General features: G+C 37.4%; 1 protein-coding gene across 2 annotated transcripts in view; it reads right to left on the bottom strand.

The window, feature by feature from the left end:
• FCHO2 (FCH and mu domain containing endocytic adaptor 2) overlaps positions 1-26,778 on the bottom strand; it is a 75,699-nt gene that overhangs the window by 23,967 nt on the left and 24,954 nt on the right. For both annotated transcript variants that reach the window (XM_072416244.1, XM_072416245.1), the window contains exons 3-13: positions 22,836-22,910; positions 22,612-22,753; positions 22,373-22,525; positions 19,212-19,316; positions 11,798-11,896; positions 10,354-10,450; positions 5,952-5,996; positions 5,788-5,860; positions 5,033-5,057; positions 2,102-2,159; positions 359-537 (exon numbers count right to left, since the gene is read on the bottom strand). In XM_072416244.1, the coding sequence (XP_072272345.1) occupies positions 359-537; positions 2,102-2,159; positions 5,033-5,057; positions 5,788-5,860; positions 5,952-5,996; positions 10,354-10,450; positions 11,798-11,896; positions 19,212-19,316; positions 22,373-22,525; positions 22,612-22,753; positions 22,836-22,910 (1,051 nt within the window). The remainder of the gene's footprint in view (positions 1-358; positions 538-2,101; positions 2,160-5,032; positions 5,058-5,787; positions 5,861-5,951; positions 5,997-10,353; positions 10,451-11,797; positions 11,897-19,211; positions 19,317-22,372; positions 22,526-22,611; positions 22,754-22,835; positions 22,911-26,778) is intronic.

The following is a 26,778-nucleotide window of genomic DNA, read 5'->3' as shown; positions in this document are numbered from 1 at the left end:
TTTGTACTAAGCCTTACAGTAATAGTTTGTTAGATGTGATGTTACTCCAGGCTGATACTGTAAAACACAAATATTTTCCAAAAATCTGTGGCATTGTTGTAAGTAAATGGTATTTATTTTTTCTGTCATGCACTTAACATTTTAACATCTAACTATGACACCTCTATAACCTACACTTTCACAAACTAAGGGAGTGACTGCACCCATAAGGTATCCTTAGCAGTCACTTAGAAGGATAACAGATAGTTCACATCATACATATTCATAATGTAAAACTCCAAGATGTTATAATTGGCTTGCGATTCTATGGAGTTGCACACTTTGAATTTCAGGCATGATTTATAACACAATTACTCACAGAAGGTGCTGGTGAGAGGGATATATTTCCAATGGAAACCTTTAGCTCATCCAGGGAGGCCATAGGGTTATGGGAGCCATTATTAGGCTGCATGGGTTTAATTTCAACGTGAAATTTTTTAGGCCCGTCATCATCAGAGTCAGAATCACTTGAGGAGTAAAAATGATTTTCTTTGGTATGTGTGCATCAGTTAAGAAAAGCTTTGAATTATTATGGTTACATTAAAACACATAGAAACATATTCATAACATAAGTAACAAGAGTAAAGTACAATGAGAAGTATTAAATACTTACAGTGATCTAACAAAAACACAGTGGAAAGATACAGAATTCTGGAGCCAGGAGGCATTTAGTAGTCAGAAACAGCCTTCTTCCCACAACAAAAAAAAAAACTACTTAAACGACAAAGTTATGTATCAACTTTATTGTTTTAATGTCACTGGTTGCTTGGCTCCGGTTATTTGTACAAGCTTGATTAATAAGGTCATATACAATAAACAGAAAACAAACTATGCTCTGATCTTGTAAAGTAACTTGAATGCTATTTATTGTAAAAGGTAAAAAGCAAGGTATCAATGTTTAAAAACGTAAAGATCCATTCCTTCAGGTTTTGCATTATAGATTGTAAGCTCTTCGGGGCAGGGTCCTCTCTTCCTCCCGTGTCACTATCTGTATTTGTCTGTCATTTACAAGCCCTATATAATGTACAGCACTGTGTACTATGTTGGCGCTATAGATATCCTGTTTAATAATAATACTAATAGGTAATTATTAATCTACTCCATTCCAAAGCATGGTGCCACTGATACTTCCTACAGCAGCGTAATGCACTGCAGGACTGCGCTTTCTTTTGAAGTGGATAATTTAATGATGTGAGACTTTAAAAAAAAAATTAATAAAGAAGTCTTAAAACTTTTCTATCTATTATAATATGATTTTCTTTACAGTCAGTGTTGTTTGGAATTTTGTAAGCATAAAACTGTGAAGGTTCTCAACACATCTGTAGACTTCCTGACATCAATGATGTGGTAATGAAACTAGAACATGATGGTTCCACAACTTTAACATTTCCCATTCTGTTTTTGGACAAAACATCTGCCTAGTCATAGCCCATAATGATGGGAAAAAGTTAATGTCCTACATGTGTAGATATAATTGCTGAGCTATTATCCTGGCACTCATTAAACTGATAAAGTGGCTTGGATAAGCTAAGAAATGTCTTCATCCTGCTAAAAGTAACCATTACTAGTTTCTGTGTAGTCTGACTACCAATGTCAAAGTCAGGATGCTGACCAAAGTGTGTGTGTGTACAAAGAGGGAAGAGGACAGACCTATTAAAGCAGCAGTTGCCAACCAGTGGTCCAAAAAAAAATTACTTGGTCGGTGCGCCCCCCAGCGGGGTCCTGCTTCTGACCCCACTGATCACGTCCCTCATAGTCACAGCCCTGCGCTACTGTCCCCCAGGATGTTTAGTAAGCAACTCCCAGCATGCGATGGGAGACTGGCCTGGTTGTGGCATCATCACGTGACTCTGGGGGAACTTTCTTCCCCTTTGAGTGACACACGGCTCCCCCCACGCATGCGCGAGATTAGTAGTAATCTGTAAGGTCTGAAATGTTGCCGACCGCTGTATTAAAGGACTATTTCATCCACCAGAACTAATATCTTTTTAGCAGGGAAAAAAAAGGCAATACATGTTCCAAAACCAAAGGTTGCTAGCAAATGATGCTGGAAAAAGGATATAATTCTGGCTGTCTTCTGGTTTTATACTAAACCCTTCTTCATCCACTGCAGGAACATTCTGAAAGGCAAAATAATTGTTAAAAATTAATTCATTAATTGCGATAGACAGCTATAGTGCTAAAATAGTCACACTATACACAAAAAGCTCTATTTATATAAAGTATTCCCCCAGCTGAACTCTCTGAAATTCGCTGCTGGTGAATTCTATGCTTGTATTTTTCTACAGGTCTCCTATTACAGCAATAACTCGGTCTGCCACCTGGTGGCCAATTGTCAAAAGTGCACAGCGGTCACAATAGGAAATTATTAGGAAAGAAACAAATTTTATGAGCGAACTGAAGAGCCCAAAATAAAAAAAGAGCCCAAAATGTTTTTATCTAATGCTAAAGAAGCATTCTTGCTCAATTTACATTTGTGCTTGGCTCTTATTCACAATGGTAAAGAACCACAACATGTATGAATTGCTCTGTGCACCCATCAACTTTTACAGCTTTTCTAGGTTACTGTCAGATGTCTCCTATAAGTGTTTACTAAATAAATAATGTTATATAAATTACAAAGATTTTTATGTATATATTTTACAAGAGCCCTGGAATGTTTAAGGGACAAGTTTGGAACAGTTCAACAAATATTGAAAATTTCAATCAGAACAAATTACAATGAGTAGTCTGACTACCTGCCTGTCAATAACTTAAACAAACGCAAATAAAAATCAAAGAAATATAAAATATTTAGAATGTTTGCTTAAAATGTCCATTTCCTTTTTCCATTAACAATTTTTATTTACTTGGATTGTGCCTTTGAATTTTCCAGGGAATCATATGACATGAAGTCAGTTCCCTAAAACAACTGCCATTCTTACTCCCTCCTCGATCATAACCTAACTCTTCCCTCCCTACATAACCTTTTAGGAAGCTGTCGGGGAAAGAATGAATGGGATTATTATATTGTTTGAGTGACAGCTCTGCTAGGGCTGCTCACACCCAATATAGTTGCACCCAGCAGGCCTTTGGGATATCTATACTAGAGAGGTTCGTAAAAGTCAAAAACAGGACAAAATAAATGAAATGAACAAATATTCTCATGGGAGAATGGGATAGAGTTTTAAAATCTGAGCCACCTTTACTTTCTCTTTTACAAGCAATAAATGTCTCTGCCATTGGAACTCGCTATTTGCACCTACCAAATCAAACATTGTATGCAAAAACAAAATAAAGTGTCTGTAGCGGTTTCATTTTCAATACTAGTTAAGTCTCCAAAAAGCACATTAGCAGACTTACTATCATAGCATACATTATAAAAACACTCCATGTACTAGCATGGGAAGGTGGCTTTAAATGCTCCTCTGTAAAACACTCAATACTTTCTAGTTTTTGCACGAAAGACAGACATGTTTCCAGTTCAATGTGTCTCATAAATTATTAACTCCGAGCACCACAACAAGCAAACCAGAAAGTAAACATTGTAAGTCAAACCCAATTAAGACCTGCTTCACCGATTTAACCTTGCAGCTATCGAGAACTCGCACTTCATTAGTAATGCCACTGTTTTGAGTTAACGAACATTCCCAGAAATGTTATTCTTTACACAATATATAATAAAGTAAAATAGAGAGCCCAATATGTTGTAACAGTAACCCTAATGTCTGTAGCCTGGATTATTATAGACAAAGATTTCAGGGCAATGGTTACAGATTCTAGAATCATAGTGTGCTCGCCTGATGGCAGATTCTGCATCGATAAGCAATGAATTTTGGATTCGATCTAAGAGGTAGGTTTGCTAACAAAATCTGTATGTTGGGTACTAAGGAGAATATATAAAGGTCCACACATGTGTATGCACACTACCTCCTTCTGCAACACCAGCCCTTTAACAGACATCAGAGGCAGGGCACTGTGCTGATTCAGACATTAGTAAGTATTATTTAAAAGAAAAATGAAAAAGAAAAATGAAAAAGAAACATGATGTGCAGTCTGCATTGGCTGGGGAGAATATGGGTCTGAGAGCTCTGCAGCCTGTAGTGGTACAGTTTTGCCATTTAAAGTCTATAAAATATTTATATTTCCATAATTTTCTCTCCATGGGCCAATACTCACAAGGCAAGAAAAAGGCAATAGATCTCGCTAAGGTCATACGATCAGACACACAAATGCACTAAAAGCTTGGTAGACATAACCCCTTTTTACTATACTCAAAAACAAGAATTTTTCTAACGTAAGCTCAGTAAACCTTATGGAGTAGCCTTACATTAAAGATAAAGGGAGGCAGTGAAGCCAGCAATTAGGTAGCACTAGAAACCTGCAAACAGAGCCTGTATATGTACTTAGCAAATATTGACAGCACCAGGCACACAGACACACACAGATTTTAAAACATTAACTTACTGATAAAGAATATTTACATTTAACTGATCAAATTCATTATTTATATATATATATATATATATATATATATATATATATATATATATATATATACACACACATATACACACACATACATACATACCGAATATGTAAAAAAATCTATTATCTTCTTTTGTAAAAACACAATCATCAGAATGCTCACGTAATTAGGGATGTCTCCACGTCATGCATTCGATTTCTTATTAACTACATACAGAAGAGTGCAATAAACCACAACATGTCATGAACCAGGAAAGCTGGCAAATTTATCAGTTTTAAATAATACTTCATGGAAAGCTATGACTAAGCATGACTGAATTGTCATAAAGGTCACTGCACACGTCCTTTCTCGTACATTCTCATAATGTTCTTTTTTTTTTTTTTTTTTGCAGAAGCATGGTTGCAGGAAGATCATCCAGCTACTTTGTAAATTAATTGAAAGTATCATCTTTAGTCATCTGAAGCAGCTGCATTAATGAAGGCACAGTTACTGAAATTAGTTCATACAATATAAAAAAGCACTTACTATTGAATCAGAATCTGCATTTTCCCTGGAACAAAAAGACATATTTAGATAGATATTCAAAAGATGTCATGCTATTGCACATTATCCTTTATTAATTTATCTAGTAGATGAAATCTACAAAAATTCTCTCCTTCCAGGACAGATTTTATTCTGAAAGGCGCTGAACTGCCTTTTGGGAACTATATTGGTGAGATATCTGGCCCCGAGTTCCAGTGCCTGCATACAAGTTATAGGCATTATGACAGGTCAGATCTTCACCATCCCCGCTGTTTATTTCTATGAAGAATGCAGTCACTGATGATGGAATATGTAAAGATGGATGGTAACACAACAAATCTTAAGGTGGTCTGACATTGAATAGGGAATTATGGGACTATTAGGGACAGTAAGATTTCACTGAATTTTTAACCTGCATTTATCACCTCTAAAACACAAAGGGTTCCTTTTAACAGCTAAGACCTGGTGAGAAGCTAGGGCCAATTACCTTCTGAGCATTAATCAGCATTAAGATAATTTGGGCTTTGCACCTTGTTAATGGAAAAAAATGACTGTAAACCTTCCCTGAACTCTGTGATATTTTCTTTATCAACAAACGTTCTGAGAGATATGAACGTTCTATTATTCAAGATATGAAAGTCAAAATGTCGCAAAAATACCAGAAAAATCTACTTTCCAGACACATTCTATATTCTGTGAAGATGCAATGACAATTGTCCTACTTTTTTATTGAAATGCCCTCACCGCACAATACTTACACAGATTCTGTATCCTTCTCCTTCTTAATTATTGTTGGAAGCCCAAACCCCTTTCTTTTTTTTGTCTTCAATGCTGTGAACATGTACAGATAAACATTTCAGTTGTAGACCCAGCATTAAAGGCAATAAGTTACAGAAGCACAGTAAGATATTTAACAACTTACCCTCTACTGCAATGGTTGTGTTACAAGTTTCAAATTCAATGGGGCCTTAAAGAAATGAAAAAAAAAAAAAAAAACAGTTTTAAAGGGCAACCCTAAACAGCTCATTGCAGAAGTAGAAAAAAAAACATAAGGACCATTTTACCAACCCAAAGATTTGATGGATCGTGATGCACTGTAGCCTAGAGGGTGACTACACTATTTATAGATTACTAATCTACAGATTTGGTGTCTTTGTCTTGTTTCCTACTTTAATTCTAGATATATTACCACAATGACAACAGCCACACTAGCTTCAGTAAAAACTTGAATAATGACCAGAACAAATCCAATAATAATTAAAAATAAATAAATAAAACTTAAAACAACTGAAGCTTACAAATATGCCCGAATTCCAAGTCTTTTAAGGTAAGCTCAGTAAACCTTACAGAAAGCCATGACCCATGGACCTACATTGCAAGGTGAGAGCAGGGAAGCCGGTAAAGCTGTATTGCTAAACTGGAAGCAAAGCCTGATATGTAACTAGCTAAAAATACTAACAGCCCCTGGGGAACAATTATATACAAATTTTGAGCAGTAAAGGAATAAGGTAACCTAAATGATTTCCTTCTCCTCACAAAAGGGTATGTTGAAACCATACATGGACCTGCGCATGCACAGCTCAGTGTATATTAAGTAAAAAAAAAAAAGGCAGGTAAGTATGTTGTTCAAAGAAGGGACATTGCATGGCCTGCAATAAACATTCTACCTGCTTTCCTATTAAACTATAGTTCTATTTTAAAGAAATACTATGAAGTGCACACTGTTATTTTATATATGATGCATATATAAAATGATCTGTGTAGAACATGAAATTGAGTCTTTACCAATCACATTTGTTTTATACATGGGGGGCCTCTAGCAAGCATTACACAAGTTATGTCTGCCCTCTACTGTACATTGGGTGTAAAACACTGTGTGCTGAAATGTAAAAATAGCTGGGGAAAGGGCTGGTCACTCCAAAAGTTAGTAAAGCACAACTAAATCTGAAATTGTCACATTTTAATAGCAAAAAGGGTGATGAAAAAATTCAGCTTAGAAAAGTAGCTTTATCAACGAATATTGTTTTGTGGGTAAAATGTTTAGTCCCTAGGAAGGTGAATTAGATTTGACCAGGTAAAATCCAAAGAAAAAATATATGCATCAGGCTACATTTCCTATGTCTACACGAGGAGAGGCAGAACTTGTAGCCACAGGAAGATTAGCAACTGTCTAATCTCAATCTGATAACAGGAAACTAAAACACACAAGTGGTCAGGAGTAATATTAAAACTTTACACTAACCAACAAGATTGCTTTAAACATTTGCCTTGATCGATTTTGGTTGGGATCTAGGATAATTACAGATAAACGTACATACAACTATGTGTTCCCCCTGCATCAGGTGACATGGGCATAATGGCTAAAGACATACATACAAGTTATGGAGGGCCACAGGTAATTTTCCAGTTGTATGTGTGACCCTCACCGAGACATAATTGCAGTAGGACTGAAGACTACAGGGCAAATGTGATGGCAATTGATGAGTTATAATACCAGATGGGGGTCAGTTTTGTGTTTCAATTACATATAATAGGTTTGTTTAAAGCCTAAAATAGAGAATTGTAAGATTCAAATGGATACCGTGTGTTTGTCTACAATGCGAGATTTGTAAATTATATAGATGTAATACAAGCTAAATGCCTGGGCTCTATCTGATGGTTTGGAGATGGAGAACTAGCAGCAATTGTTGGCTGTTGTATTTAGGCTATGTGCACATTTCAGATAATCATCACTCAAGATAACTGGTCGTGCTGGTCTCAGGTGAGAATCTGACATGTTTAGTGGTCACTTTACGTCATTTATAGTAATCTCACAGCAGATCCATGAACGACGACCAGGAATAACCACTATGTAAAGGGTAGATCAGGAGTTCTGATTACATGGACTTACCTGGCTGCATGTTTGTTCTCTAATAGTGAAGTAATAAAGCAAGAGACAGCCATGTAACTTGAATTTTATTTTGCAAATGGATATGGCAATAGAAGCCTAATTTTTCGGTATTTTTTCAGTACATAATCCTCTTAATGAGCTTTTTTTTCTAATACCAATAAAAATTTTGTTAGTGTTTTGATGTTAGTGATTTTTGTATCCTTCAGAGCACAAGCTATCATGTACAAACATTTTGAAGCTGCAAACTACTTCCACCTCTTTTAAAAATGTATGAGAATTAGAAAAAGAAAAAGTTAATTTTGCAACAGGATTATCCCACAGAGGGATTTTGAGGTTCTTTTTGCATGTCTTGCATGAGCTTCCCATGCCATAGTGAGTGGCAAGGCTTTGCGTGCCTGGCATGGTGCCAGTTGACAGCCCAGCAGGATATCAGTGCACATCGTGACCTCCCTCCTGCGGCGTGTCACTTCGCAATCGTTTCCGCGGTAGAAAGTTTATTCAACCTCTCTCTGGAAATTCAGTGGACCGGCCATCATTCTGCTATTTAATCAGAGGGGGACATTTTATTTTTCTGACAGCACTAAAGCTACGGAGCAATTCCTAATGAACAGCTTGATACAAGTGGAATTTCAAATGTTTTAGCCTCAATTAATTTTGCTGTCAAAACAAATGGCTGCTCTTAGCTCTGCAATGTTAAAGCTAGGTTAGCAAAGGTCACGCCTGAGAGTACACAATCAAGCTATTTTTCAGCATTTTGCCCAAACTGGTGTGAAGGCTGCTGTTTTTTGAAAAAAATATAATAGAAAACAAGAGTAATAATACAGAAGCTGTTAATTTTGGCACCAGTATTGTACCTTGCATGTCAAAGAGGAAAAAAAGAATGTTAGTTACTAATTGTGATTGTGCATGTGAGGGTATCTGCAAAACTTAGATTGGATTTTCTTTGTCGATAATCACCATGTATACTGCTTCTTTACAATCTATTAAAGTAGAACTCAAAGCAAATATTTCTTACGTTTTTTGCAGACCCAAAAATAGGGCATAGGATCTCCTCTAAACAGACTACAAGTAGCTTACAAAGAAAACTTCTATATGATCTTATAGGACTGTAGAAGAGCAACTGAGCTACAAATGCACACCTATATACCACTGGTATTATTCACTGTGCAATACACAGAACATTCAGCTGGACCTTAGAAGAAGGGAAGGACAGAAAGTTAGTGAGTTCCGGTCTGAGATGAGAAATGTAAACGCAGCTCTGCAACAACCTTGCATGGGGATGCCAGAAACTTCTATTTGAAAGCCCTAAGCTTAAAGGGAACCTGCTGCCAGGTGGGAAAACATTGCCTCTGCAAAAAAGAAGAGGAGGAATACTTACCTCTCTAAATGACAGTGCAGGATTCTCCACGCTCTACATTTTATAAATCAAGCATAAGAAATGCACATGCAATGTGGAGTAAACACTGCAGATATTTACTCTCTACTATGAAGTCAACTCTTAAGACTACTCAGCATGTTTAGACAATTGAATGCAGAAAAGCCTTAATGGCTCTTCCCCATCCTAAGTTCTACTTTGTAGGAATTACTTGCAACACAACATTTACTTACATTAGATTGCAAGACCCTTTGAGGGTCAGTTAGTGATATGACAATGAACTTTGTATATTAACTATATAGTATTTAGTTAATAAAAATAAAATAATAATACCTGCATTAAAAAACATAATCAATGTAAAAAGTCAGGCAAATATATTCACACCTAAAAAATACAAATATAAGCATTGTCATCTGCTGTTTATGAACAGCTTCTTTTCTAATGCAGAGATCCATTGACACTGATGTCAGGTTCTAAACTTTTTTGCACAGCAATACAGCTTCATTAAATATTGCTTTATATGTTGTTTGGATAGAAAAAGAGTGAAACCACACTGATGAGGTTAGCCCTTTACTCATCCTCCCTGATGCCTTTTTGTATCCTGTGCAATAAAATCTTATGGGGTTTCATTGCTGTAAAGGCATCTCATTTACATAAAGCTTACATCTTGTTTATAAATTACTTTAAAAACTAGGGAAAAAAATTAAAAGTTTGAAAGGTTGAAAAAGTAATGTTTTATCTATGACCCGTATTGGCATTGAAGACTTTCTTTTTAGCCAGGAGATATGTGCACCACCATAGCTAAACCTTTTATGACATTCCGTGAGGGCCATAATGTGAGCAGCTTGACTGGGCATTGTGAGGGGTGAAGGCGTCATGCAGTTCCCAAATCAATGTGTTACAAGCACAGTACATTTGCTAGGCACTGTGCCCATGTGGGAATAAAAACAACACACAATTTCAATGACTTAACATGACGTGTCACACAGCAATAAGTGACAAGAATCGCCTGTACAAAATGATTACCCAACATCCCCCAGTATGAGCCATCATACTCACCAGGTCTTTCTTTTCCAGTACCTTTCGACTCCGCAAACTTTTCCAGCAAGCTTTCTACTGTGATGTTTGCCATGTTGTTTATAAAATCTTCATGAACCTTAAAAGAAACCGCACAAACAAAACATATGCATATGTTAAAACTGGCACAAGTACAAAAGTATCATTGTTTTAACTTTCCAGTAATCATTGCTATACCATGTCTCATTGTTAGCCATCCCATCAATCAGTACACACACATGAAGCCTGTTGGCTTACACGTTCCCCTATGTGTCAAAGCACTTTAACAATCCCTAGATAGCATATGTGAAAACTTTGTGTAATCTAAAGTTTGAAGTCTGGGTTCATTCTGCCAATTGGCTGGAGATGTTTTTTTCCTACGGACTGACAACTTGTTTAGAGACAAATATGAAGGCTGTAGGTCTCTCCTTTTGAAAATGCTAGCTGTATGCCTGCAAATGCTTTGGTGTCAACACACCGAGAACCAGTGGAAACAGAGCTCTTTATGGAATTTATACAAATCCCAATCTAGTATCTTAGAGCTAATACATTTGATATTAAGTGCTCCTATTTAAAGCAGAAGTAAACCCAAAACCAACCAAAAACAAAAAAAATCACACTTACCTTCAATCCTGCAGATCTGTCTGTCTGAAGGGTTCTTCCATCGGGTCCCGTTTCGTCCCAGTATCAGTCTTCGGGCAAGAGCAAAGGGAGAGCCAGGCCATCTTCTTCCTATGTCAACCGATCTCACACTGCGCAGGCACGAGTTTGGGTGTCCTAGATTGGGGAAAAACTTGCCTATCTCACTGCGCAAGCGTGAGATCAGGAATTTTTTTCCCTACTGATGAAAGCGCTCCTTCTGCACATGCCTGGGATGCTCGGGCAAGATCAGAAGGAGCAGCTGAGAGCCTCCAAGGATGTGTGATGTAGGTATCCTGGGAGGCTCTGTACTGCAATTCATTCTGGGCAATCGAGAATTAAGGGGGGGTTGTAAAAAAAAAAAAAAAAAAATTTTTAAAAAAAAAAAAAAAAAAAAAAAAAAAAAAAAATTTTTACTATAAATAAAGTAAAGTAAAAATTCTGAGTTTGGGTATGCTAACCAATTCTTCTACAAATACCAGACTGTCTGGTTCTACTGCTAATTTTCTGCCCCAAGGCCAAATATGCAGAAAGAATTCTAACTTTCCTGAATGCATAAGCTTGGTCCGTTAGCATGCTATAGAGAAGTTCCTTTGATCACTGTGTGGAAGCAGTGGTCTCTCTGCAGAAGTCTCACAAACCCCTGCAACATCAGAAATAAAGCACTGTAATAAGTTCAGGATCCCTGATGACTGGAAAGCTCTATCAGTGACTCAGCAGCATGTTGGACACATGTTAAAGCTGGCTAAACACAGGCATATCAGAGTGCGATAGAGACAGTGAAAAGAAAATAAATATTTAAACCCACCTGGCCGATCTGAATGTGCACCTCACTGACAGAATGAGAAAAGCCACCAATGATATCTTTAACTCGATTGAGATGTGATTTTTCAATGTCCTGGAATTTCTGAAAATAAAAGAAAACACAGTAGTACAAAGTAGAAGGGGTGTGCGTGTTCTTGTAATGACCGATATCCTGGACACACCAAGGAGGCTATTAATGTAGTCAAGGTTTTATGTTTTACACAGCCAGAGAAACAGTATGACATTCCTAATATTCCTGCACAGGACAATGACACCCACATGTCACACAAGATGGAAAAAATAACTTTTTGAATACAAAAATAAAGCCCTGCTAAATGTGGGAGTAAAAAGTAAAAGCTTTCAAACAGAATACAAAAAGTATGCTTTCCCAGGTGTATGTGGCTCAAACATTTTAGGGCAGTGGTTTAGAACCAGGGGTCCATGGAACACAAAGATTCTTTCAGAGGTTGTTAGGGGTTACTTGAGCAATAAGCAATTTGTGCCTCTCAGGTCAGTTTAGCTGACACCAATGATCTTTTTGGCTATCTGTAAAAGTGACATTCTAAGCAATGGCCAGCAATGTAAGAGACACTGTTTCCAGTTCACCACACTAAAACTGTGAGCTGTGGATATAGTATTTATAGCAGGGGTTCCCCAAGAACTGAAAGATATTTCTAGGGGTTCCCTCATATATAAAGTTCAAGAAAGACTGGTTTGGAAAGTGTCACTTTCTTTTTAACAAAAACAAGGTGCACGTGTACGTAAACCAAAACTGAAGTGCTGCCAGGTGTATTATTTCCTGTTACCCCGATTATGGTTTTTAAAATATCACTTTTACAAAACTTTATCATACTAAATAAACAGCCCAGATGACCTGGACTAGGAGCCATGGCCAGTGTTAGCACTACTCCCACTAAATCCTGCTAATGGATTTGTAATTCTGGTCATGTGATCTTATTTAACATATAGAATGTAAACTATTTTGGGCAGATCCTCTCCTCCTCCCGTGCCTACTTAATGCACAGAGCTGCGTAATATGTTGGTGCTATATAAAAACTGTTAATAATACAAATTCTACTTGCAGTTGTAGGAGATGAAATGTCTCACTTTCACTGTTCTGGTGTAAACTTAATTTTAATAAAAGAAAAATGCTGTGCAAATATACAAACAGTCATTTCTAAGGGCCAAATGCACATGCCAAGTTTATTGTCGTAAAAAGCTACTGATTAGGACAGAGGCCATTACTAAGTTTTATTATAAAGTACAGATACAATTTAAATGCTCAGATATTTGTATAACAATATGGTCAAGTTTAAAAAAAAAATTATAATGATCTATTAAAACCAACATGAACACATGAACACGCTAATGCAGAAAAGTACTAGATTTGCACAGCTGCAGTATGGTCTATGAACACTAGATGGCATACAAGACACAAGATGTCAGACCTCATACAGCCTCATCCCTTTATATACAGACATGAGCAAAACTCTCTACTTTACCTTAAGGACACTATTGAGTACAAAGTATGTAGGCAAAATACACACCCTGCCACATCTTAGTTATGTCAATGCAAAAAAAAAAATGTTTTTTCATTAATAATCTTGTTTTATATGGTATTTCAGAGTAACAGATATATTGTAAATAATATGTACACCCCGCTGAAGGAGGGGTAGATGGAAGAAAGGCAAAATGACTATAGTAAAATAACAGAGTGGAAATGTAACTTTGCAAAACACTTAACACAACTCCTAATGACATCTGTGAATAGGGATTGATTAGCAAAACAATGCAACCATGACACAAAAGACTACATGTGTGACTTTGTTAGAAAGTAATTTATAGAATCTGTAGATACATTGTAGGAACATTCCACAGATTCTTTGTTAATAATGTCGGGGGTGACTGTTTCCTGTGTACAGATTAGACAATCAATATTCACAGGGGCACACGAATGAACTGACCTTCCAATAATCAGGCTTGGTATAACATGCAGGAAAAAACATCCAGTGGTATATTTATATAGGTGTATTGTGATTTATTTTTGGAGTACAAAAGCATTTCATTTAAGTTTTTGTTGTTGTCAAACTTAACTTTGTGTACCAATGGTGGGACAGCAAAGAAGCAGAAATTTTTTTAAAGGGAGTGATAATCCTACCTTTGACAAGTGTTACTTACACACACACATGTATCCTTGCAAAAAAAAAAAAAATACCAACTAAATTAGCCACTGCTAAAGTAATCAGCCAAAAAAAACAGCAGAAACACGGGCTTATTTTTGAGTATTGCAGAAATTTCCATAAAGAAAGATGAAGATTACACATCTACTAGAAGGCAGTTCAACGTCCTACTACTTCAGTTTTCACAGGAAAGCCCCGATCTGTCACCAGACTATAATCTCTACTTAATATTAACTTTTAATTTTATTATTGCATTGAGGAGGTGCACACAAGTGTCTACATGTTTCCGCAAAAGTTCAGCAGCAAGTGTTGTAATAAGGGAAATCCTGCAACTTCATGAACGATAAAAACAAGACTCGGAGAGGTCTGTAACGTGCAGTGCACACTGATGGGAGCCAACTGCAGATAAATAAGTAAATGCAAGCCCAGCAAACAGGAAAAAGTCTGCAGGAAACATGTGATGGGTGAGAGGAATTGTACAACATCAGCAGATCCTGCAAAGCACTGCCCAGTTCATGACTACGGAGACTGGACAGACTGGGAGTTCTAAAGTATATCCCAAAATTTTACATAAAGCCATACCTATACTAGTAAAATAGTAAATGGAAAGTAACCATTGTCAAAATCCTTTTTTGCTAGAATAAGTAAGTGATGGTGGGAGAAAAATTATGAGAAAAGATCTTTATTTAAAAATGCATGTAAAAATAGTCAACAGATTTCAGATACAGGAAGATGGAAGTTACAAGCAGTTCTCAAAAAAGTCAAACTTGACCCCGACCCCGCTTAAGGATAATAGAGAAACACCTTATTAGTGAACAACTGGTATGGGACATAGCTTACAGGAGGGGTGGGGGTGGCAAAATACCCAGTATTTTTTAAGAAAAAATATATATATATATACACACACATATATATAAATATATATATAGATATATATATATATATATATATATATATATATATATACAGATATACATACACACACACACACATATGATAAACTGAGGAATAAAATAATAAAAAAAGAATTGATGGAAGGCAAATCAAAATGTCTGCTCTGAGTTTGAGGGCTACATTCAAATAACAAGTGACCGTGTACATCTATTAGAAACAGCAGAAAAGGACAAAGACATCAGCTGTATTTATTTTACACCGTCTACCTGGCTATAAGAATTTTTTTAGCCCCACATATGGTTATTAATAGGAAAATAGTAATTACCAATTAACACGAGCAATATACCGGGCTTTTCAAGCCCTTATTAACATTTTTATGTAATTAAATTTGGAAGTCATCCATAAATAAGCAGATAAAATTACCTACACTAAAACCTTAGATACAGGGCAGTGGCCAAGAACGCTTTCAGTTAATGAATAACATGCTAAATCTTTCTTGCTGAAGCCAGACAAGTAATCACATGGGAATGCAATAAAAATAATTGCTGCAGTTAAAAAAAATAATGGGGAACAAAGGATGTATACTGCAGTAAGGGTGATAGACAAAGACTGAAAGACTACGTACACACATTTATACGTATACACAGATTATTCTCATCCGATTATTACTTCAGGGCTAGTATGTGATGAGAATCTGACGTGTGTACAATGCTAGTCCGATGTTGTTCATGGATCTGTCCTAGCAGATTCCATGAATGACTAACGATTGCAATACAAGTGAAGGGAAGAGGGTGCAGTAGGGTGCCACTTCGTCGTTCTCCCTGCTCCCCTCTCCATAGAACAGAATGGCGCTGTATGTACAGTGCTCCTTCATTCAGCTCCATCCAAGTAGCTGAAGAAGTTACATAGATGACAAAAATACATACTTTAACATTACTGAAAAAGTACCAAGTGAAAAAACAAAACAAAAAAAAAAAAAAACTAAGTACTACTAACTACAAGTAAATGATTAGGATGTTCATCTCGCTTATTTAAGTTGATGGCAGCAGTTTCCTAGTAAATAATAACTACTTCTCTATGTTACATTTAGATATTGAAACAGAACTCAACCTGCAATACCCACCTGTCCCTGTTATAAAAAGTGACATTGAAATTATTTTTTCTGCTACAGAACTGCAAATTGAGAAAACTCTTTTTACTGTAGAGTTCAATGCACCAGAAATCATTTTTTTTTAAATTATGTTCCCACGACTGTTGAGCAATCAACAACAGAAAAGTCGGTGGTTTTGAAGCCTTTTATTTATATGTTACAATTTTGCAGACAGCAGAGTTACAATAAGTATCCAGTAGTGGTTAGTCACTTTTTAGAACTTGTTCAAGCTATAAGGAGTGCAAGGAAGAAAAAAACTACATATGTCACCATGCAATGTCAGGAAGTCTGAATGTTAGTCCAATGATTCGCATTACTGAAGGTGCGAACCGCTGTTGAATTGCCTGGTTAGAGTTGTTAACATGTAATATTTTTTGAACTTTTTTCAAAAGTTAGAGGCCAATGGTCTTGCAGCATGTGAAGTATGCCTTCATGCCCACTGATTGAAATTGTGAAACGTAAACTTCCTAGCTTTTAGCATATTAGAATCAAACTCAGATAATCTATGAATCTGAAACCAAACTTCAACAGCCATGCAGCTAAAGCAAGTGGCCATAAACCAGGATCGAAAATTGGGCCTTGGGACTGCAAATCCAGCTCCCAAAGATCAAATGCCAGGAGTCTTATATCACATCTGCCTGGGATAGGCCACAGCAAAAAGTATCACCAAAATGTCCTCAATCTTGATTTGGCCAGACAGACAAGTAAAAGGTTTTAGATAACAAAAGGCACAAATCAGGGTTTACTAACTGATCCATCAAGACTTCCACTAGAAAATCTATGTAACTGCAAAAAAACCTATCCAGTTTGTTGCTGACACTAAACATCAGAAGGTTCATATTCAGCATCCCCCACCTTCAATTGCTCCAGCAGAATGGTCCACTAGCCCAAATCCTGATGTGATCAGCAGAGGGGTCTACCTGCCAAGTAGAACAGCTGAAAAGGCTAAACCATTAAGTTCTACCCAAGACAGGATCTCATCCCCATTTCCTGCCATGACTAGAATTCTGTTTCAGAGTGAATCTCAATCTCAAAAGTTCAAGCTTTATGTCGCCTGTTTGGTCCTATTATAGCCATAAATCACAACTAACCTTAATATTTAGCAGTGACTATCACTGCAACGGCTGCAGTACAGCAAAAATACACTGGAATGTCAATAATTTCAAACTATTACGGAATGGTTTACAGTGGAAACACTTTGAGTTTAATAATCCAAAGCACCAGGTTTATTTGCTTTTATATTGTTGTCTGGATAATTGTAAGGTAAATCATTATTATTTAAAAGAAGCACAAACAGACCTGCAGACAACATACAATGGACTTCTCTGTCAGTCCTCAGTTTAGTCTGGTCTTCTCCAGTAAGCTTTCAACAGGAATGTCAATTGTTACAGAACCTATAAACTTCAGGTACTACAGAACAACTCCGTACACACATGTATTGTGTGTAGGAAAATATATGTTGCATTGCAAAAACATGCTTATCTATAGGTGTAGCTAGTAGATGCTAGGCAATGGTATAATTTTTGGGAGGAAGAGGCCCCTAGTACAAGTTTTAGCTCTTCCACTTACACAGTCCTTATCATAGGATTAAAGAGGATATCCTTTACTGAAACCTGGGTCACACATTGCATGGGGTGGGGAATGCACCTTACAGCAGGGAGTTAGGGCCAGGCAAGAGCTCAATTAGTTTTGGAAACAAATCTAACTCGAAAGAAAAAAGCAATCAGGCAGGTTCATTATTGCAGAGGGGACAAGAGATGTTCCTTCTGCAATAAATTACACTCACTGACATCCCCAGAGCTGCTGGGACTCAATGAACTCCTGTGTGCATGCAAGGGGGTCATGTCATTCCGGCAGAGCTAATCAGAATAGCTGATAGACAGAAAGAGGATGAGGGGAAGGAATATGGCGGCGGCGCCCGTGACAGAACAGGGACAGGCAAGTGTGTTTAAAATATTCCAAACAGGCATGTATTTTATTGCAGAAGGAACTTCTCCAGGCCTTCAGCAATAAAAATAACCTGGCTGATAACTATATTTTAAAACAAGGGTTGTTATTATTTTACAGTATTCATAAAACTCCAACATATTACGGCAGCGCTGTACATTAACCTCCCTGGCGGTAATCCAGAGTGTGGCTCAGGGTTAACTTTTGGTACCAAAAGCGGTAACCCCGAGCCATACTCGGGGTTGAAATGCACGGGAGTTTTTAAGCTTTACCTGGTCACCAAGTGCCCACGGCATACTCCAGTGAAGCCTGGCATCTGCTTCCCTGCATCCCCAGGCTACACAGATGCCGGCCAGCATCGGTGTACCCTGCGGGTGAACATTAGGGAGGCGAGGCCAGGGGAAGCGGATGCCAGCCGGGTATCGCAAGCGAGCGACTCAGGGGCGAGAAATTTAAAAAAATAAGTAATTATTAGTAATAATTAGTGGAATGGTTTGGGAACATGATGATAAAATGCATATGGCGAAGCTTCTTTGAAATATTTTCGGTAAAACTTTTCCTGTTTTGCTTTTGTATTTACAAAGTGAACTTGTCACAAGCCTAATGAAGTAGCTGTTATGTACATGAATATGCCTTGCTAACAGCATTAAAAAATCACAAGTTGTTTTCTTGTTTCTTCTTTTAATATGCTGAATAGCTGCCTGCTGGAAACTGTTACTGTCTGGATTACAAGCAGCATAATACTGAGGCATTCTCACTTCGTGATAGTGAAATTGGGCTTCTCCGTCCTACAATATCAACGCAGAAAGTGGTCAGTCTCTAGTTTGAGAACATAAGTGAAAGGTAACTTCCTTGACCACAAAATGAAAAATGTTGATGTCATGGCAGTATCTTTAACAGATTCTTTTCAAACCAAAACATTTATTTTTTTTGTCAAAACAGCTAAGGTTTATGACGTTTACTTGTGTAGATCAGTGAACTAATCAAGTTACTATTATTTGCTTTCTAGAGAAAATTCTTGTTATGATACTAGTTCAAATCCTATTAGAAATAGATAGAATTTATTATTTCCCACTAAATCATTGACATCCATTTATAGCTTTTTCTTCATAACTGCATGATACAGATATGTAATCTACAACATTCTCTAGACTCTTTTTTCAGTGGTAATTACCAGGGTATAATTAATAGCCCAACTTTTTCATGCAGAAGAATGTCATGTTCAGCAGTTATAGTTGTATTCTCACCTGTGCAGTCTCCGCCATCTTCTGCTCAAAGTCAGATTTCACAGCAGCATATTTCTCAATACAAGCTTTGTAATTTTCTGTAGCTTTTTTGGCTTTTAGTGATGCCTGGTGAAAAAATGGAAGTGTCAAACTTACATGTAAAGTAACAAGAAATCTGAACAGAAGTTACAATAAACTTTTCTTTTCTTTACTGCACTCCTGCAACATTCTGATCCAACACCAAGAGCCCCAAAATAAAGTTAGTGCTTTGGTATATGGTGTCAATAGTTAAATGCCCCTGCTTCCCTATTTCTAGAACCTGAGGAGTTACTTATCAGACCTCAGCACTGTTAAGTGCATAGGAATGTGTGTTCTCCCTATAAAAATAGGAGTTTGTTTTGAATTAGGAACTGTATAGTCCTTGAAGACAGAGGTCCAAATGACTGATAAAGGCACGACGTTCCCTTACACAGCAATGGTTCTCTATAGAGTAAAGATTTTTTCCTTAAAATATGCTGGTGTTGTGTCATGTGACCTGCTGGAATTTAAACAGGCATCTTAAAAAGTACACCACCAACCTATTTTGTACTCACAACCTTTTTTAAATCCAAGCAATCTGCCTGCTGTCGTTATAGATGGCTGTGGCTAAAAATAGTCACATCTTAATTGTCTTAGCATGGGTGGAGACATTAAAATGTCTGTGATTAGCCGAGACAATTATTTTACGGATTAACACCCTTGTTTGTAATGTTGGGAACATTTGGCGTCTAACTACACTAAGGAATGCGGCTGTCCACAGACTCAAACCCAGCTGGACCTTTAGCTCGGGCTAGTTAAGGTTAAAGGACATTGACGGCCACACTAATGCAACTATATGCCCCAATGTGGGGAGATGTTTGGAGCCCATTCACACTGTTCCCCTATATTCTTTTCAAAATGCCAATGCACACACATAAAGGGGTAGTTACAAGGTAATGCACTGATGTGCCCTTTACCAAAATTCATTAGGGTACCAGAAATGGCACTACATATTACCAGCAAGTTATGCATATTACTGAGAATGAATGCATGCTGGTTTGACAAAACTTAGTATATACCATAGACAGTATAAATTTCAGATAAGTATGTCAGCAGAGCTGTTTGAATAAAAATATGCATTATCTGTTCATAGTAGTGATCGTAGGATGGCATTACAACAATGCCCACTCAGTTCCCATTACCAGTCCCACCCTTCATTTTCCCATGATACCAATTCTTTAGTTGTCACTGTGGAACAACTTCCTTCACTTACTCTGTCAACAGGCATCTTAAGTAGTATATAAACAAGAACAAAAATGTAATATATTGCATATTACCAGCCCTTTTATAAGGAAACTGCTGTTTTTCTTTTTTTTTTCTTTTTTTTGCTTTATGCCCTTTGTTTTCACCTAGTGAAGCCAATTCTTGTCCCAAAGTAACAACATTTATGAATTGTACTGTATTCATGGAAAACTGTGTTGTCATCCAGGAACATGAAGTGTGATGGGACCACATCCCATTCTCCTTATTAGCCTTGTAAATGGGAACTTTTAAATGCTTGCATTGCAGATATGTCATTGGATAATCCTAAACAGAACTTACTTTACTTATACCCAGCAGTTTTTCTTTTTACAAACAAAATGCCTGCTTAGTTTTATTTATCTAATACCACAGAAAGCAGATACGTTTGCCAATTGATACAGCCTCTGGTCTTTTACTCCTACGTACAGTTTAAGGATTTCCTTGTACTACTTAAAGCCTGTGGACAATCATGGGAATCACAGCAGTAAGTAAAGCTGCCCATTTCTCAATTAGCATACTATCACAGCAAGTCTGACAGCAGGACCAGTACACAATGTACTGTATTATCAGAAGGAAATAAGCTTCCCAAGATCCCCACTGCCCTGGAGTATGCCCAGCATGGTGAATACTGAATGTAGTCCTACCAGGACAGAATAAAGCAATCAGCTTCATCCAAGTGATACATACAAAGAACATACATACAAAATGGAGGTTTCAGCAGTTATTATTATTATTATTATTATACAGTATTTATATAGCGCCATCATATTACGCAGCGCTGTACAAAGTCCATAGTCGTGTCACTAACTGTCCCTCAAAGGAGCTCACAATCTAATGTCCCTACCATAGTCATATGTCATTAATGTAGTCTAAGGTCAATTGTTAGGGAGAAGCCAATTAACCTAACTGCATGTTTTTGGGATGTGGGAGGAAACTGGAGTACCCGGAGGAAACCCACAGAGACACGGGGAGAACCTGCAAACTCCATGCAGATAATGTCCTGGCTGGGGATCGAACCTGGGACCTAGCGCTGCAAAGGCCAGAGTGCTAACCCCTGAGCCACCGTGCTGCCCGCAGCAGTAAACATATAACCTGGAATTTGCCACCATGTGATATTATATTTATGCCTGTGCCGGTCTACTCTATTACATTATGCTAATGACAGAGCAGCTTACTCAAGAGCATGGCGGATAAGCAGAAAGTTTAACTTCCAACCAAATTGTTCAACTGGGATTCTGTGTACTACTCTTCCCCTATTTATGTGGCGTTTGCAAGTTCCGTTTATGTCTACACAAAGTAATAACATTCTTTTTGGAAAGGATAACTTATAGTGAATTAAAAACAAGTGAGCTGGTTGACATTCTGGCTGCCATTATGTTACACCAAAGACCAGCTAAGAGAGAAGGCATACATGTAATAAGTACAGGGTTGCATATGGTGGTGCTATATAAATAAAATATAATAATAGGCCTTAGGTATACATATATACACCCACTTTGCTAAACTCCTAAAATAACTAGCTGTCTGGCTTGGTCATCTCTGGTGGCTATACTTTGAGTCCAAGACCCAGAGAAGGCATGAAAGTAAAGTACCACAATTCAGGACTCCTGATCAGAGAGTTTGCTCTGTCTGGTCAACTAAAAAAAAGTATATATAATGAGTTTGGTTTACCAGCTAGGCAATGGGAATTCTTAGATCAAGAGGTCAACCAAAGCATCCTATATAGTTTGCTCAGGTTTCCTTTAATGGAAAATGCATTGTCAACTGGAAAACATCTAGCTCTCTGTACGGTTCTCTGGAAAGGTGTAATGCATTACATTTGTTTCAGCATAGTAACACAAAGAGAGGCTCATCCATGTTACCTTTTCTATCTCTTTCTGAGGTGCACCTTCCTTTTTTAGCCTCTCCTGTTCCACACACTTGATGTTGTACAGCTCCTTGGCTTTCTGCAGGGCTTGAGTAATACTCTGAATGTTTTGTACAGCCTCCAAGGTTCCAGATACTTCCTCCTTTGTCTGCCAAATGTAAACACATGAAGAATTATCTATTTAAATGTCCAACAGCTTTAAGTATTCCTGGCTATATTTCACAAGACAGATACCTTTTTATGAGACTTCAGCTGTTCTTCCCCATATTTTTGTAGCTCTTTTATAAGGTCTTGCAATTTCTTGACAAGTTCTAGGTGACAGCCAGCAAGTTTTTCTGTTGAAGTTTTAAAGACATCCCAGACAGGTCCAAAAGTCCTACATAAAAACACACACTGATTCATTTTTCTATATTAAACCTAAATAGAAAAGGCTTCACTATAGTTTTTTATCTTCATACCCAAGTTGTGTGTAATTGCTTGCAGTCTTGGCAAGTTTTGTCATTGACCGGGAATAGGCCTCTTCAATTGTCGACCTGTGAAAGTAGTAGAAAAAGTTAGTGTGTGATGTAATCCTGCTATTCCTCAACTAAAGTCTTGATGTGAAAACAAGAAAAGGGTAGAAACAGAAAAAGTACAGTTTCCTTTAATCATGAAAAATTAAGAACATTAGTAAAGCAAACCTGTCATTGGAAATTCGCTACAGCAATGGTAGTCAATTTACTTGATATGGAAGGCCTTAGAGCATCTACTCACCTATCCCTATATCGTTGCGGGCGACATCATCTTCTCCTTCTCATTCTGATTTTCAGCCATTATAATTGGCAGGGCCAGGATGATGTAACTCATTTAAGTCCTGGAAGTCGCATGGGAAACTGGGATGTGCAGCTCAGCTCATTTCGACAGATGGGATGGCAATCAGGCAGGTAAAAATACATATTGAAAAAGAGACATGATCTGTCCCTTTTTGTAATAACCTGCCTGATGCCAAATTTTTAAAGCGGAACTTTAGGTGTTGCTCCTGACATCATAAAACATCCACACAAATTTAATTAAAGTAAAACTACAGCCAGAGACTAGGGACATACTATAAGAAATGGTCCGACCTCAGGCATTCTATGGAAGTTGCTAGAGTTGGGGATATATACTTCAATAGACAGTCATAGATTCCATACAATTAAATGTTTTTACATTTGTGCTCTCTACAGACCTCTTTAAAATCACTTGTGCCACATAAAAAATAAACAGACCTCTTTAAAATCACTTGTGCCACATAAAAAATAAAAAGGGATGTATAGTAGAGGAAAAAAGTTGTGAAAGGTGTGAAAGGAATAACCCAAACTAGCATATCTTTAGAATACTTTCACTATACTGGGTATAGTAAACAAAAGCACTGTCTGAAGGGTCCAGGGGTCATACAGTAGGTGCCAAAGAGATGCGGGTTAATCTAAAAGTTACAGGTAATTCACTGTAAGCACCTGCCCAGAGCACACCTGTCAGACAATTCAAGAAGAAAACATATAAACATTTCAAAAGCTTCCTCTTGCCAACTCTCTAAAAACCACTTTATTCCTACCATATCCAATATCAGATTAGATCGGGGAGATAAAGGTGCAAAAAAGCTGCACACAGATAATGGTTTCCTGGCAAAATGTATTTTAACAGTAAACCTGTTTTTCACTTTTAATATTGCAAACATGTTCTCTTTAGAATGTATATATGTGTATACTAGTCATGCAAAGCACACAATGATCCATAGCACTGTGCCATGAATAACAAATTACTGACAGGCAAAACAGAGGAATGCCTCTACGCCCTTCAATCAAAGCAATATCTTGTACTTAAAGTAAACTTATGTTCAAAATTGAAAGCATGGCTGTCTATCAACACTGGGAGGGACAAAAAGGAAATTTCAATAAACAATCTTTTACCTCTATCTTTTTATCCCTGTGTTCTTAGGCCAGGTACATATGTGTAATGGTCCAATAATTAGTTCAGGGCTGATATCAGACGAGAATCTTGCGGTGTAGAGTGCTCATTGTCCATCGTCCGAATGACCGTCCTGGCAAATCCAAGGATGATCATAAAGCAATTGGAGGAGAAAGAGCGCAGCAGGGTACCGCTCCGTCGTTCTCTCCCTTCCTCTTCATACAGCAGAACGGTGCTGTATGTAAAATGCTTGTTCATGGATCGTGCAGTCGTTTGTCGTTGAAAAGGATCTTTCACGATCCTTCACAAATATTGCATGTGTGTACTTAGCCTTAGCGCCATCAGAGTACCAAAGTAAATATAACTCTGTACAGCAAAGAAAACGGAATGACTATAGACAAGGATTGAGAACATTGGATTGGAAACATCAGAGCTCCTACCAGACAAGCATTCTGTTTACACAACTAGCTATCTGGAATCATAGACATCTACTATGAACATCCAGCAGGGGCAAGGATCATCTTTTTGGTATGGTGTGCAAACAATGTCAACAATGCAAATCAAACAAATATGGCATGTGATGACAGATCTCTTAGCTGGGAACATTAAAGTCAATACTATGGGGTTGTATTTTTAAAGCTGATTGATGTTACTGAATATATTCAAATATCCAATGCATGTCAAAAGAACACATTTTGTATTAAAACACACCACTTGCAATGTATACTGAAAAATCCATCAACCAAGAACATTGCCAACCTCCATAACTCCTGCACCTTCAGGACCATTGTGTGCAATACTGAAATAAAGATGGGGAAAAAGTCATGTTTACTACAAACATGCTAGCAAGTTGTCTTAAAAATACACACCACAAGCATGAAGCAGCTGCTCAGACTGACTGCAGGTGAATAATGTCCGGCTCAATACATCTAAACTAAAGACAGCAGTTGCTGTAAAGAAATCTAATGCACTATTGAGAAGTTCTTCTTTTGCTCAGTGCACAAGAAGTGCAGCCTATCCCAGATATAAAGTAACCAATGCATAAAGGCAGATGTTAATACAAGAAAAGGAAATAGCTTGTACACAGGTATTATACAAAATAAGTCTTAAGGTTATTTTTTTTTTTGCTTAGGAACAGCTTTTTTCACATAAGAGACTCACACAGCAAGTAAAGCCAGGGAGTTAAATCCTTTATAATGGTCCATTTTTGGCTGCAGAACACTTTCTCAGCTTAAGAATGGCTATGGGTGGCTGTCTCCTCCCTGCTGTGTAACAGTATAGAAGCTTTTTATGAAGCAGGAAGAGAGCTCTATTCCAATGTGTTAGCCTAAAAATTCCCAGCAGTAAAAGGTTTTAAAGAACAGGAAAACAAAATCTAAAAACTAGCTGATGAGAATTTACATAAAGTACACACCTAAAATAATGTCTCATTTGTCTCTAGCCTCATATAAAGTATATCCAAAACCGAGAACAGAAATACAAAATATTGCAGATTACCATTTGGTGTAGGGGTGCATGTATTTTTTTATTGTCCTTTATTTTAACAGGTGATCTCACTAGTAATCAAATTCCTATCCTAGGATGACAATACTTACACCTGCCTCTAACTCAATCACATGTGACTTCCCATGGCTGAGACCTTGCCAGCAGCTCCAAAACTAGCGCAGGCAGTAAAGCTGGGTACACACGTTCAATAATTGTCGTTGGAAAGGATCTTTCACAATTCTTTCCAAGGACAAAAGACTGAATGATGCATAAATGAGTTCTGTATATACAATGTCATTCTGCTCAATGGAGAAGGAGGGGGGGAGAACAGAGCGGCAGCCCGCTGTGCTCTCTCTTTATTGACACTTCTGGTGGCATTTCTGGAACTTATATCCTCCGAGAGTAAACAATAGCCACAACATTAAAAAGGGTTAACTTGTACAGCTGGTAACAAATGCCAAAGCCAGTGTTTTTTGGCAACAATTTGGATGCAATAATTCAGGAATAAATAGGCCACAGCTGGAATCACAAAGCCGTGACTGTTTCCAGTGACAAAGAGCAATGACATGAGGCTGACACGACATTGCTCCATTGGACTCATGATAATAATAACACTAAGGAAATCACAAAAACTGAACACAGAAAATTTCTGTCAACTATATTGTTTGTGTATGATTTTTACATATGCAAGCACTGCAACAAGGAGATGTTCAAATCATCCAGAATGCTGGATAACAAAATTCATGGAAGATATTTAGGAACTGCATAAATAAACTGAATTTCTACACTGTCCGAATGAATATTTCTTGCCAGTAACTTACCAAGTAGCGAAGACTGGATTAGGCAAAACAATGAGGTGTATTAAAATGTCACTTACTCTCTGAAGCATACCCACTAACCTGGTATAGTTATGGCAGTAGCAGGACCCACTAACCTGGTATAGTTATGGTAGGTAGGCAGTAGCAAGACACACTAGCCTGGTATAGTTAT

The sequence above is a fragment of the Pyxicephalus adspersus genome, chromosome 6 (assembly GCF_032062135.1).
Source record: "Pyxicephalus adspersus chromosome 6, UCB_Pads_2.0, whole genome shotgun sequence".
Lineage (NCBI taxonomy): Eukaryota > Metazoa > Chordata > Amphibia > Anura > Pyxicephalidae > Pyxicephalus > Pyxicephalus adspersus.
The sequence above is the reverse complement of the archived record's forward strand: the minus strand, read 5'-3'. Positions and strand labels throughout refer to the sequence as shown.